Here is a 15,286-nt window from a genome sequence, read left to right as displayed (position 1 = left end):
AGCGTTTCCCAAACGGTGGGTCATGACCCTCACGGGATCATGGGATGAAATATGGTGTTGTAAGATTCAAACTAAAATGATGGGTGTGGAGAGGAGACTCCATCCTGGGACCGGCTCCGAGGTCCCATGCCGTGTACTTTTGAATCTCGCTGTCTCAAATGGGAATCCCAATTTGAGGAATAGTAAACAGGGGAGGGTGGTGATGAGAGGACGGGGCCAGGAAGAAGCCTCTGTGTGTCTGAAACTTGCAAACTCATCATTGGCATGTGCTTTCTGCAGCTTCGACAAGCAGGATTTAGGATAAATCTGAAACGTAGCCCTGTTTCTTAACAATTGCGACCAATAACCAAGAGAAATATTTAGGCTGGGAGACTCTAGCGGGGGTACACGTGTTGCTCTGTCAGAACAATGGCCCCAATCGCAGGCCTCCCAATCGCTCGCTTCCAGTGACAGACCAGCCTGACAACACGCCTGACCACTGGCCTTCCAGACCACCTTCCCAACTCCAGATCACTGGCCTACCGGACAGTGCAAAGGATGCAGGGTCAGAGAAGGGTGGGGCAGTGGCCCGCTCAGCACTATGCTGCTAGCCATTGCAGCGAGAATAGGCCCCACTCTCTACTTCCCAGAGTGAATCATGCTGAGACACTCTGTAGGGCGGCATAGTGGCACAGTGGTTGATGCTGCTGACTCACAAAGCCAGGGACCTGGGTTTGATTTCCAGTTTGGGTCACTGTCTGTGTGGGTCACCATCTCCCTGTGTTTGTGTGGGTTTCCTCCGGGTGCTCTGGTTTCCTCCCACAGTCCAAAGATGTGCGGGTGAGGTTGATTGGCCTTGTTAAATTGTCCTGTAGTGTCAGGGGGACTAGCAGGGTCAACGTGGGGTTATGGGGATAGGGCCTGGCTCAGATTGTGGTCAGTACAGAATTGATGTGATGAATGGCCTCCTCCTTCACTGTAGGATTCAATGATTTGCTCTGGTAAGTATACCCAAAAAATGGGTGGAAAATACTCCCATTTTCCCACCCATTGGGCACTTAGTTTTGTTTTGGGAGAATCCTGGCCTTAGTGTTTTTGTTCATAGGATCATTAATTCAAATCATACTGGAGATTGTACTGGAGATTGATAGAAAATGATACTTCTCAACATCAAGGATAATGAAAGTCCATTACTTCAAAAATAATCACAAAGAAACTGTGTGGGTTAGGGTTAGGGTTTAGGTTAGCAAGAATCTGAACTAATTTATGAATCACTACTGTCGCTGTTCCCTCCCCTGTCTATCTTTATTTCTCAGCTTGACTCTCCCATTCGTCCCTTTCCTGCATGGCCCTCTGGCTCACAGCTCTTCTAGTCTGCTTCCTCCCTCTTGACAACCTGCTTCTGAGCTTTGGCTCACAGCTGGGAGTGGGTCAGGAATGGAAGTGGGGATAGTCAGGTAAGAAAATGGGAAGTGAGGACATTAAGGGGTCAGGCAGGGAAGCACAGACAGAGAGAGATTCAGTGAAAGGGACAGAGTTTGTTTAGCAACTTAGTCATTTTTACATTTTATATTTTAAACTTACTTTATGTCAGAATTTAGCAATCTGAAGTATTTTAACTTCCAGGATGCATTAACGTTTTGTTTTCTGATGAGAAACTAACTATAGTTTTTACATTGGTTTTATTCTCTTTCACTTAATTTTGACACAATAGGGGTGATCTTACCAATGGACAAGGTGAGCAATAAGATCGCGAGAGAGCCAAGGAATGAGGTTTGCTCCTGATATCTCACCTCTCCCCATCTTACGAGCACTGGATATCCAGTGAGATCAGTCTTGCACCCAAAAAGGGCGTAAAGCTGATTATAATATTTAAATTGCATTTAAATACGATTTAAATATTATTAGTGAGCCTGGGACGCAATCGCCTGGTATCACTTGCCTGTGTAGGGGAGGTTCTGTCCGGTGAGGATCACATGTGGTCTCCATCAATATGAGACCAGATGTGATGGCCTTGCTGGTAGAACTGGAGCCCCTCTGGGAAGTTGTGGCAGGGGATGCCCCTTGGGTAGTGCAAGCCTGGCACCGTGGCACTGCCCACAGGCTCTCTAGCACTGGCAGCTTGGCACATTGGCAGTGCCCACTGAGAAGTACCAAGGGAAGGGGGGGGGGCTGAGTCTAAGAGGGCAGGGCCAGACTGGGGGTTCCCCATTCAGTGTTGCGGGGGGAGGGCCCTGCACACACTACAACAGCGATCGGTGGTGGGGGCGGGGTGGGGGGGGGGTTGAACAGGGACAGGGGACAGTTGCGCAGTCTGCAACAGCAATTGGTGGGGGGGTGGCACAATGATTGGTGGGAGGGGAGGGGGCCACTGTGCACTCTGGTGTGGGGTGCTTTCCGCCATGATTGGGCAAAAGGGGTTGGTGATCATTCCAGGTGAGGGAGGCCATGGAGCCCTGTGATAGCATGGGGGGGGGAGAGAGAGTTTGGCCACAAAAGGCAGCCAAAGCTGAGGTGGGGGTGGGAGTTTGGGGGGGGGGGGGGGGGGGGCGGTGCAGTGGTGAGGAGGCAGTGATTGTACAGAAATCTGTACCTATACAGTTGCGCCTTCTTCTGCAATCAGCCTGCCCTGTCCACTCTCCCTGCTGGCAGATTTCAGGTTTTGCCTCTTTTTTTTGCCTAATTTAGGTAAGATTCGATTTTTAAATCACCCAAAGAACAACGCTCATGTGACACTGAGAACCTTTTTGATAAGATCGCCCCCACTGATTTAGCAATGACAGACCCTCTGCTGCTATTTGTCATATTTTGATACTATAATATAGTAGTGAAGGTTAATATGCTGCTATTTTGTTTTAAACTTTAATAATACGGTAGTGAAGGCTATCCTCCTACTGTTTTGTTTCACTTTGTCATTGACTGAATCATAGAATAATGATGGTTTATTATCCCATTGTTCTGCGTTATCTTGGTACCATCCCAGATCCCTTTTGAGCAGGACATTTGGTGGAGTATGGTGGCAGCTACAAATTTTCAGGCCATTGACTATTTGCAGTAAATAGGCACCAGTTACTCTTGCTAGCGTCTGTCCTAATTCAATATTGGCCATTTGAGATCTTTGACAGTAGTAGTGACAGATCTGCACTCTAAGCTAAAGGTTTTTGAGTGCTAAAATAATTGCTGAATTATAAAGTTCAGCCAGCCTGTGGGTGGAATTAAAATGTGAATGAAGTGGTACACACTGGACTCGATTTAACTGTTTCAACACTGAGAAAACCTACATCAGGTGCCCAAAAATGGAGGTGGGTGGGATAGTAAATTTAAATATTTGTGTCAATTCCCAGCATTCGACTGGCACAGGGAATGTGGTGAGTTGTGACCAATGTGCACTCAAAAAGACTTTAGGTTCAGCCTTTTAAATGCTTGCCTTAAATTTGAATTTCCCTGAGTTTAAGGTCTTCATTGAGGTGTGGGTTCCTGAAGCTTGTGTGAAATACAGCGGGTCCTTTGTGAACCTTGAGGAAAGCCTGATGTGGAGTCAGGAATATTTTTATAGGCATGTTTGAGCTTCTGCCAACTTCAAATGTCATCATTCGACATTGTATGGTAAGTTAAGTATGTTTTTAACATAGTGATTGATCATAGAGCTCTTTCTTAAAAAGGTAAGTGATCATTAAATTGACCAGCATGTAAATGCTTGGATAAATTTGAGTACTTTCTCCAGAGGACTTTATCTGATAGTATTGAGAATAAATATTAATGGGGGACCAGAAGGACGTGGAGGCTTTCGAGAGAGTACAGAAAAGGTTTACCAGGATGTTGCTGGTATGGAGGGTCTTGGCCATGAGGAGAGATTGGGTAAACTGGGGTTGTTCTCCCTGGAAAGACGGAGGATGAGGGGAGACCTAGTAGAGGTGTATAAAATTGTGAAGGGCATAGATAGGGCGAACAGTGGGAAGCTTTTTCCCAGGTCAGAGGTGACGAACACGAGGGGTCACAGGTTTAAGGTGAAGGGGGCGAGGTATAACTCCGATATCAGAGGGACGTATTTTACACAGAGGGTGGTGGGGGCCTGGAAGTGCACTGCCAAGCAGGGTGGTGGAGGTGGACATGCTGGGGTCGTTTAAGACTTATCTGGATAGTCACATGAGCAGACCGGGAATGGAGGGATACAAACGAATGTTCTAGTTGGACCAATGAGCGTCGCAGGCTTGGAGGGCTGAAGGGCCTGTTTCCTGTGCTGTATTGTTCTTCGTTTGTGTGGGGGGTGTTTTCCCATCCCGCCCATCACAGGAATCATAGTGGGATGTTGCAACCATGTAGGTCCTTTTAGGTCCATGTGGGTCTGACCAGATAGTTGGACCATATAAAGGTCCATTGACCTCGGGTGGGATTTTCTGGTTTTGGGATAAGCATGGTCAGAAATTCCCACCCAATGTGTCATCTGGATGCTTTGAGTTTACTATCAAATAAATTGGTTGGACTAAAACCTGGTGTTGTCAGACTTTTTACTGTGTTTACCCCAGTCCGACGCCGGCACATCCACATCATGCTTTGAGTATTACATTGATTTATAATCAAGACATCTATTGAACCTTTGAAAAAACTGAACATACATCTGAATTAATTGATTGAAAGTACATCTCATAGAATCAGTCATAGAATCCCTTAAGTGCAGAAGGAGGCCATTCGGGTCATCGAGACTGCACAGACTCTCCAACAGAACATCATAATCAGCCCTGTAACCCCACATATCTACCCTGCTAATTACCCTAACATATACATCTTAGGACACTAAGGTACAATTTAGCATGGCCAGGCAACCCAACCCATCTTTGGACTGTGGGATCACCTGCAGCAAACCCACAAAGACACGGGGAGAATGTGTAAACTCCAATCTGACATCACCCAATGCTGCAACTGAACCCGAGTCCCTGGCACTGTGAGGGAGCAGTGATAATCACTGTGCCACCGTGCTGTCCCACGCTTATTGAGTCTTTGAAAAAAATGTCAACTTTCTTGAATAGGATTATGTTTCTTTGTAGTTTTTCAAATGAATGCTCAAATGCAAATCCAGCCTGTTGACTTACTTATTGAACCTTGTAATCAGAGACTTAATTTGGCTAAAATCAGGTCTTTCAACAATGTCTTCAGCCCAGCACCTCTCCATGAAATTGCCAAGTTCTTCACTGTGACAGTTGATGTCTGTTGTGGGCCTAAAGTAAGGCTTTTGTCCATTGCGGACCTTCTGGACAATTTCTGAAAAGGTTAAGATTTGCAGTGAAAACATTTTTGCAATGTAAATTACAGGATAATATTAAATTGCACAGAAGCTAACAATCACTTTAGGAAAGGTTTCAGCTTCAAAACTTTTGAAAAGCAATGGCATTTGGAAGGTGTATAGTTCAAAAGTTTGAAAAGCAACGGCTTTTGGAAGATATATAGTTAGCCTAAAAAGGTACAAAAAAAAGTTAAACAATATTGGGCAGAATTTTCCCCTCAGCACACAGACTGCTGGCTGAGATGAGAAAACTGACTAACAGATCTCCAGCTGCATAGCCGAGTTTTCTCTCCAAATTTTAGTGCACACTGTACAAAAAAAATCTGGGGGCATGGTCGGGTGAGGCTTGTTAGAGCAGGCATTGCTGGCTCCACAGTGGTCAGGATGCCAGCTTTAAAGAGCGCTCCAATCGGTGATAAAAATAAGCCCCCCTACCCCCAAACACACATGAGAATCCCACACAAGCCTCAGGGTGACATTCACCCCACACCACAAAAGCATCGGGGCAACCACCCCATCCCACCCCACAAGCATCAATGTGCCCTCTCACAAGCACCAAACTAACCCCCAACTCCACACAAGCATCACAGCACCCCCACTACACATGTCTCACACTTCCCCCAACACAAGCATCAGGGTGACCCCCGCCACAAGCATCAGGAAAAGTATTCCCACAAACATTGTCCCAGCCCAACACAGTCTTTGGGATGACTCCCTCCCCCCGACTCATATAAGCATCGAGCCTCCCCGCCCCATTACAAATAAGGGGAATTCCTTAAAAGGACCCAAACAGGCAATGCCACCCTGGCACTGCCACCCAGGCAGAGTGCTGGGGGTCAGTATCAGGTTAGCTTGGAAGCCCTTTAATTGCATTCAAATTTATTATAAGGTATTGAAATGAGGTTCCCGCCCTCAATGCATCACTGGTGAGGGGCAGGGAAAAATCAGGAAATTAGATCTTGCCAACGAGAATCTCATTTCCTGACTCTTGCAGGATTTAGTGCCAGCATTGCTGTTACACTGATGGCCAACATTGGCTCAAAATTCCACCCAATTGGTCATGCAAAAGTAGTTATGGTATTTTATTAATGTTGGATAATAGTAGGTCAAGTGAAATGGATTTAGTCTGTGAAATTTGACTTCTTGCCCATTCATTCAACCGATATGTTAAAGAAGCTGTATTCAATGCTGATCTTTTAAAATTGGGTCTCTCTACTTTTGATTTTCTATTTTTCAGTTCAGATTTGTAACTGCTAAAGTTAACTTATTAGTCACAAGTAGGCTTGCACAAACACTGCAATGAAGTTACTGTGAAATTCTCCTAGACACCACAGTCTAGCACCTGTCCAGGCCAATGCACCTAACCAGTACATTTTTCAGACTGTGAGAGGAAACCTGCACAGACAGTGATCCAAGCTGGGAATCGAACCCAAATCCCTGGTGCTGTGAGGCAGCAGTGCTAACCACTGTGCTACCATGCCACTATATTTGGGAAGTACATGTTAGCTATGTTTTCTTTGTGCCACTTAGCAAAGCTCACAGTTGGTGGTCTCTTTGTTTAGTCTGCAGGAACATTCATGCTTCTCCTGGCTCCACAACAATTTCTGAAAACAACTTTTACTCACTTCTTTTGAGCAGCCCCAGACAATCCCTTCAAATACCACTGGTTAGACTGCTTAACACCTGGTAGCAATGTGGGGGTGGGGGGGTGGGGGGTGGTGGGGGGCACATTGCCTATGTGATATTGAGGTTCTCAAACCAGCATATAAAAAATAGATGCCAACTCAAAACATTGTCCTCTTTAAAGCCCTTTAGAAAATTCTAACAGATTTGGATGGGAAGGGGACTTTCAGTGCTGTTCCAGGCAGACAAAATCCCTCAGAGTTGAGGCCCAAATAATTCAAAGTAATTGCAGAGGCCTCAGGAAAGGGGTACGCTGCCAACCACAAGCCTATTTCCAAGGTGACACAAAATCAATCAGTGCAGGTCCAAATTAGGCTCAACCATTTCTGGGACAAGGTATCTTTATGCCATTCAAGTGACAGCACATACTTAATGATCATTTATTTGAATATACAACCACAAAAACTAAACTTGGTATGACCCCAGGCACTGCATTCTGAAACTGGTTTATTAAATTGAATCTGGTTACTGCTAAAATTATATAATTTCTTTGCTGCGTGTGATGCTCATCCCAATAACCACATTGTCTTTACATATGCATAACTAAGAAAATAAACCAATACTAGGATGGCATGGTGGCACAGTCATTAGCAGTGCTACCTCACAGCGCCAGGAACCTAGTTCAATTCCTGGCTTGGGTCACTGTGTGTGAGGAGTCTGCATGTTCTTGCCATGTCTATGTGGGTTTCCTCCAAGTGATCTGGTTTCCTTCCATAGATGTGGGTATGCCGGCGTTGGACTGGCGTAAACACAGTAAAAAGTCTGACTAAAACCTGGTGTTGTCAGACTTTTTACTGTGTTCCTTCCATAGTCCAGAGATGTAAAGGCTAGGTGGATTGGCTGTGCTAAATTATCCCTTAGTGTCTGGTGGACGAGCTTAGGTAAATGCATGAGGATATGGGGATGGGACCAGTTTGGCTATCTGGTCCCTTGTGCCTGCTCCACTATTCAATAAGATCATAGCTGATCTTTTTGTGGACTCAGCTCCACTTACCCACCCACTCACCATAACCTAACCACTAATTCTGTTCAAAAATGTATCTATCCTTGCCTTTAAAGTATTCAGTGAGGTAGCCTCATCTGCTTCACTGAGTAGGGAATTCCACAGATTCACAACCCTTTGTGTGAAGATGTTCCTCCTCAACTCAGTCCTAAACCTGCTCCCTCTTATTTTGAGGCTATGCCCCCTAGTTCTAGTTTCACCTGCTAGTGGGAACCCTCTTCTATCTTATATATTTCCTTCATCATCTTATATGTATATATAAGATCTCCCCTCATTCTTCTGAATTCCAATAAGTAAGCCTACTCAGTATCGCCTCATAAGCCAACCCTCTCAACTCCAGAATCAGCCCAGTGAATCTCCTCTGCACCCCTTCCAGTGCCAGTATATCCTTTTTCAAGTAAGGAGACCAAAACTATACACAGTACTCCAGGTGTGGCCTCACCAGCACCTTATACAGCTGCAACATCATCTCGCTGTTTTTAAACTCCATCCCTCTAGCAATCAAGGACAAAATTCCATTTGCCTTCTTAATTACCTGCTGCACCTGGAAACCAACTCCTTAAGATTCCTGCACAAGGACACCCAGGTCTCTCTGCACAGCAGCATGCTGCAACTTTTTACCATTTAAATAATAGTCCATTTTGCTGTTATTCTGACCAAAATGGATAACTTCACATTCACTAACACTGTCCTCCATCTGCCAGACCCTCACCCACTCACTTAGACTATCTATATCCCTTTGCAGACTTTCAGTGTTGTTTTCACACTTTGTTTTGCCACTCATCTGAGTGTCATCTGTAAATTTTGACCCACTACACTTGGTCCCCAGCTCCAAATCATCTACCTAAATTGTAAACAATTGCGGTCCCAATACAGATTCCTGAGGGGCACCACTAGTCACTGATCGCCAACCAGAAAAACACCCATTTAGCCCAATTCTTTGCTTTCTGTTAGTTAACCAATCCTCTATCCATCATTATCCATAACACTGCGCACCTTTATCTTATGTCACAGCCTTTTGTACATCACCTTGTCAAATGCCTTCTGAAAATCCAGATACACCACATCCACAGGTTTTCCATTGTTCATCGTGCACGTAATGTTCTCAAAGAATTCCACCAAATTACTCAAACATGACCTGCCCTTCATGAACCTATGCTGCGTCTTCCCAATGGGACAATTTATATCCAGATGTCTCGCTACTTCTTCCTTTGATGATAGATTCAAGCATTTTCCCTACTACAGAAGTTAAGCCAACCAGCCTTCATTACCCGCCTTTTGTCTACCTCCTTTTTCAAATAGTGGTGTCGCATTTGCTGTCGCTTTGCTTCCCATTAACCATTATACTTCCTGTAGTTTTACCCTTCCCTTCTCTCTTTTTCTGTTTTCAGTCTTGCGTCGTTACATCTACACAGATGCCAGGAGCCCTGCTGAAACTTATCACAATTGGCCATTCTTCATTAGTGACTCCAGGTAATTAATGCCAACAGGCTAATTATTTTTAGTTTAGCTTATTATCATAGCTTAGTCTGATCTTTCCCTTAGCCAGCATCCAGACCTACACTAGGAATCACTAGATAACATCAACTTCAATCTTGGCTGCCATTTCTTTTCCTAAGCAAATGTGCTGAGACCAAAGATACCATAACAATAGCTTCATTAGCCAAATAGTGTATGATGTTGGTATCAGCATCCTTTGTGTTTGAGTGCCATGCCATGCAACATATTGGTCTTCAGAAGTGCTACCAGACTAATTTTAGTTGTTTTTTGCTGGATGTAGCAATAGTTGAAAACAGAAGAAAAATACCTTTTGGACTGAGATCCATTCCTTCGATGTAAAACGGACCATTTCTTAAGGCAATCTCTTGAAGAATAATGCCAAAACTGTACACATCTCCTTTCTGGGTGCCTTGAGGGGGTGCTCGTTCCAATCTTAACAATTCCGGAGCCGTCCAAAGTTTCTCTGTTCCAAAGGTGAAGCATATACTTAATAATTTTCTATTTTATGTGCAGTTATAAGTAAAAAATATATTTTAGGTGTGTGTAGCCTACACACCTAATGGAAACAATTAATTCTTTTACGTTTGACAGTCCACAGCACAGTTATGCCTCATGTCAGTCCCTGATGCAAAATGGGCAAACTGCATTTGTAAGATAACAGAGACAGTGACATGCTGGAGCATGAGAAGTGATGCTAGTGATCAATTTAGTTTACTCACTGAGCTCAGGTGGCTAGCTTTGCTGTACAAAAGAAGCACCTGTCCCCTTTATATACAATTCCTGTATGACAACTGCGATCTATATATCTCCAGTTGTGATTTCATAGACAATCCTTACCTCACGGCCTGCGTGTAATTAATTCAAGAATAGCTGATGGAAAGCGCAATCATGAACAATGAACCTTTGCTATCCCCTGGATTGGGAGCATATTCTGAATCCTACTTGTTTGGGAGTTGATGGTATGGTGGGGGGTACACAGGGGTGGTGTAGAAAGCGGTGGTGGGTGGAGAACAAAGGGATGGGATGGTGGTTAAAGGACGTGCGTAGCTCAAAAATAAAGCACAATTATGGAGCACATAAGGCTGTGGTTACACATTGTCATTTCAAGAAGGAATTAGATATAGCTCTAATGGCTAAAGGGATTGAAAGGTATGGGAGGAAGGTGGGATCAGAACATTGAAGTTGATGATCAGCCATGATCAAAATGAATGGCAAAGTGGACTCGAAGGGCCAAAAGGCCTACTCCTGCTCCTTTTTACAATGTTTCTATGTTTACTCATAGTGTAACCAGCATCAAGAGGACAGTCATCCACTGTTGTAATCCTATGAATTTGGGAATTCATGAGTGGACAAAGTAAAGGGAGTTTTATTTATTTCTGCTCCTGGTGCAGAGCTTAAATTTGGGCATACGACATGCAGTTTTTCATGTGCTCCTGATGTGCACTCCAAAGGTGCTGCAGTTTTATATTGGTGTTCCTGTGGTCTGATTCCTATAGGAATTAGATAGCATCAGGCTGCTCCAAGCCAACTAACCTCTAGCTGCACCGACTGCCAGATACTTCAAGGCACATTTTCCTCCAGCTGGTAATGTGAGTCAGAAAGGTGATCTAAGTTCAGAGAAACCTGTTTTAAATATACACTGACTTTTTAGTTTACATTAGTGACCACAGGAAAATCTACCCTCATTTAACTTGTTTAACCTTTTTGGCTAGGCATATGGCACAAGCTGTGTGAAATAATAAAGAAGAGCATGTCGGAAAATGTTAAGACCTACCAAAACCAAAATGTACCTGACTTTGAATCGAAACAACCTCTGTTATTTGGTTGTTTCCATTACAGCATTCCCACTCTCCATAAGTTGCAGAATTCTGAAATAGCTCAACCCCACAGCCCTGTGGCTGCTGGTTACTTTTACATGTTTTTAACTTGCTCTATTTTATTGTTATAAATTTATTAATAAACCGATTTCATTCTAGTAATGGCTTTGATATCTAAGAAAACAAACTTCTTTCAATTTAAACATTTCTCGACCAATCAAGTTTTAAAATTTCTTTACTTTCCTTGATTAATAAATCATTGGTCCTTATTTTCCCCGTGACTCCCCAGTAAATCTCACCTAATCACGCACCATCTTTTAATAGCTGAATAGATGCACAAGTATTCCCCATCACTGCCAATCAGAGCCATAGAAACCCTACACTGCAGAAGGAAGCCATTCAGCCCATCACATCTGCACCAACTCTCCAAAAGAGCATCTTACCCTGGAATTCTCTGCCCATTGAAGTGGCGGAGGCTACCTTGCTGAATATATTTAAGTCACGGGTACATAGGTTTCTGATAGACAGGGGAATTAAGGGTTATGGGGAGAAAGCAGGAAAGTGGAACTGATCCATTTCAAATCAGCCATGATCTTATTGAATGGCGGGGCAGGCTTGAAGGGCTAGATGGCCTACTCCTGCTCCTATTTCTTATGTTCTTATGTTACCCAGTACCACCTCCTCACACCATCCCAGTATCCCCTTTCATTTACGGCGGGCAACCTAACCTACATATCTTTGCACACTAGGGGGCAATTTAGCTTGGCCAATCCACCTAACCTGCATATCTCTCCCTTTAAGATCCATGGGTGACAATCTGGAGGCGTCTTGCCCAATGGCTTCCTCTTTCTGTCTGTCAATGTGTGCATATGCAGATACATGTGCTTAGTGCATATATGTTGTGTGGTGACCGTACGTTTGTGTACATGCATGTAGAAGTATGTGCTTACTGATGTGTTTGTGTTTAAAAGTGAGGGAGGTTCGAACTGAATTCTCTACTGCTTTCCAGAATACTCTTATTTTCACCACCTCAGCTAATTTCAGACATCGCCCATCTAAATTTCCGATGAATGTAAACTTAAATTTTTCTACTGGCCATCCCAACATGATCCCCTGACACAAACCTAAACTTACTTGCATATAGGGCATATGAATCTTCATTATCACACGATGAACGAAAACTTGTCAAGCCATAATCTGTGATTTTCAACACAAAACGACTGTCAACAACGCAATTGGATGATTTCAGATTACCGTGTGACCCAATTATGCTGTTATGTAGAAATACCATTCCCTGCAAAGCAAAAGAGATCAGTTTAACCAAACCATTTTGATCTCATCTAAACTTATCTTCAAGTTTGACTTGGTTGTCATCAGAAAAGGAAGAACAGCAGCATAAAAGTCGCCACTTTGTTAGATTAATACTTTGACCCACAGGGAGCTGAGGGCCTGGGAGCATCTGGCAGACCCATGGGCCAGGACTCTACCACCTCACCCACCATGGGTTTGGAGTGGGCAAAGGTCCAACAACGGAAACATCCATTGACCTGAGGCTCGGCCAAATGAGGCCGTAAAATCCCACCCACGTAGTCTGTGTTGCGCCTTATTCCATGCTCTTTTAATTCCACAGCGTACGTGTTATCATTGACAGGTTCCCTCTCAAATGCTATCCTGATTAACAGGCTTGGCTTCTAGTCAGGCAGGGAGTGTTGAATAAGAGGCTATGGAGCTGGTGGATACAATTCCCAATCCCACAGCTATTTAGGGGAGAGGATGGATGGGTGGGTGTGGGATCCCACTGGGGTAGAAAGTCTGATCCATGGTGAGGGAGTTAGTCGTTGATCTTGCAAAGCTAAAGGGTACTCCTGCTCGTTCTAGCCAAAAAGGAGCACTCCACAAGGAGGTCCTCACCTTGCTTCAGCTGCTGGATCCCATGAGGTCTGGGTATGGTTAAACCAGCAGGGCAGGCTAAATCCAAGGTTTCCAGCCTCATTGTGCCAATCCTTCACCAGGGAACAGATTGACTGCCAGTCCCTTGAGTAAAAGATGGAAGTCAGTGTTTTGGAGCCAGTTTCCCAACATGCACCTCTTTTCTGGCCATTTAATCACCAACTCCAACTTATGTTTTACCATCTCCTTTGTTAGGATTTCCCCAGAAGCTCAGAAATCCATGCATGTTCTGAACTTGCACTGTTGTGTCGTGACTCCAAACTGTAAAAAGGTGGATCTTTCTTGCTGTGTAGATTCAATGGCAGCGGGAAGGGGGTGGATTTCTACAGAATTACGAGAGTGAGCCACTTAATATTGGCAGGAAATATGGCATCAACAGCATAGGCAAAGCTTTGACAGGCAAGTTGGAAGACCACGGTGAATTTCACCCCCTAAAATGTGGTTGAACAAAATTGTTGAACAAAAACAACACAGATAGGAGTCTTTGGTTGTACCTTTCGTTTTAGAGGAAGAATTCCTATGTCTATAATAAGTATTGGATAACTCACCAGATTATACCCATCACTTGATGAATACTTGACTGGCATGAAGAGTTGGGCTCATTAGTTGAGTGGCTTCTGCCGCTTGCTTGATTTCTAGCCTTGTGCCTGCTGCAGTGATTAGACTGGTGCTAACACAAAGCTATTGAATTCTGTTGTGTTTACTAAAATACTAATTCTTCCAAGAACCATCAGCCCCCATTTTATTGTCACTCTTTCTGGTTTATTCAGCTTTTTTTTATTCGCTTGCAATACCAGAGAAGGTTGCTGAAATGCCCTTTAATAATAAAATTTCAAGAACACATTTCATAGTTTAATTGTTATATTTCAGTATCTCTCTCACTTTTAATGCCTCTTACCTTCACAATGTCATTAATCAATGAATAGCGGAATACCCAGTCAAGGTTAATATTTTCATTTTCAAGTATATCCTGAAAAGACCAAAACAACAGCTATTTAAAAGAAACTTGCACTTTCCTTCCAACACACAGTAGATGTGCAAGGATTTCATATTTCAGTTACCCATTTCTTTTATCATTCCCATACTGATGGTGACAGAAATGTTTGACAATTAGTTCTCGAATATTTCCTCAGAATTGACATGCCTTCATCAAAACAAACGGTCTGAGAAATGGTATGAACCTTGGCTGGCATCTGAACTTCCCTAAAGGCCAAAGTTCACCAGTCTTTTCTAAATCAGTCATGATTGAATGGCGAAGCAGATTCGATGGGCTGAGTGGTCTAATTCTGCCCCTATATCTTATGGTTTTAAATCATCTAAGGCCCAGATTGGAAACAACATTGATGGAATAAACCCCAGCTAGAAGGAGTTGGGTAGCAATTTTATCGGGCTTTGCTAACTTGGGAAATATGATAAGCATATCTAAAAGCCATCAATGCAGCTTTTAATGTTCATAGACATTTACTTTGCTGTAAGCACCCTGATTTTGTACTTAGTAGGATATTTTTCCCCTGTCTTTTTTTAGCCCGCTCACAGGAACACAAATAATGCATTCCTGGAATCTGGATGATTTACAGCAAGAGCACAACTGAGCAGCCAATCAGAAAAAATGAAGCGATAACAGAATCACTTATCAAGCCCTTAGGTGTCATGTAAGCACTATAGATAATACTCACTGTGGAAACAGTTGAGTGCACAAATTGAAGGGAGCAAGGTGTAGAAAAACCTTATTTACTGATGAGGTCCTTTTAATTACCATGGGTCCCCTAAGTGAATGGGGAAGTGTCCTCTGCAGGTTGGAAGAGCAACCCACCACTAAGCAGATTGCCCAGAAGAAATCTGACGCAATTACACAGGGGTCAGCATAATCTCCACAACCTGCTGTGTTTGGAGCGATGCACGAAAGGAGATGTCAGATTTGATAAAGTGCCAATTTAAGCAAGCAGAAGCACTGTCAGTTATATTGCTTTGCTGCAATTGGAGAGGACTGCCAATTATTATACATGGGTGACATTGATCTTTTAAAGAGGATTTCAGTCAGCACCAGTGCTTGTGTAAATCAGCTTGCACAAG

At 43.6% G+C, this 15,286-nt stretch overlaps 1 protein-coding gene across 1 annotated transcript in view; it reads right to left on the bottom strand.

The window, feature by feature from the left end:
* LOC145356322 (atrial natriuretic peptide receptor 2-like) overlaps positions 1–15,286 on the bottom strand; it is a 139,248-nt gene that overhangs the window by 48,308 nt on the left and 75,654 nt on the right. Inside the window, exons 12-15 of the mRNA XM_080208977.1 lie at positions 14,112–14,183; positions 12,398–12,557; positions 9,754–9,909; positions 5,070–5,238 (exon numbers count right to left, since the gene is read on the bottom strand). Of these exons, the coding sequence (XP_080065103.1) occupies positions 5,070–5,238; positions 9,754–9,909; positions 12,398–12,557; positions 14,112–14,183 (557 nt within the window). The remainder of the gene's footprint in view (positions 1–5,069; positions 5,239–9,753; positions 9,910–12,397; positions 12,558–14,111; positions 14,184–15,286) is intronic.

This window comes from Carcharhinus amblyrhynchos, chromosome 1, assembly GCF_965287045.1.
Source record: "Carcharhinus amblyrhynchos chromosome 1, sCarAmb.v2.hapA, whole genome shotgun sequence".
NCBI classification, from domain to species: domain Eukaryota; kingdom Metazoa; phylum Chordata; class Chondrichthyes; order Carcharhiniformes; family Carcharhinidae; genus Carcharhinus; species Carcharhinus amblyrhynchos.
The sequence above is the reverse complement of the archived record's forward strand: the minus strand, read 5'-3'. Positions and strand labels throughout refer to the sequence as shown.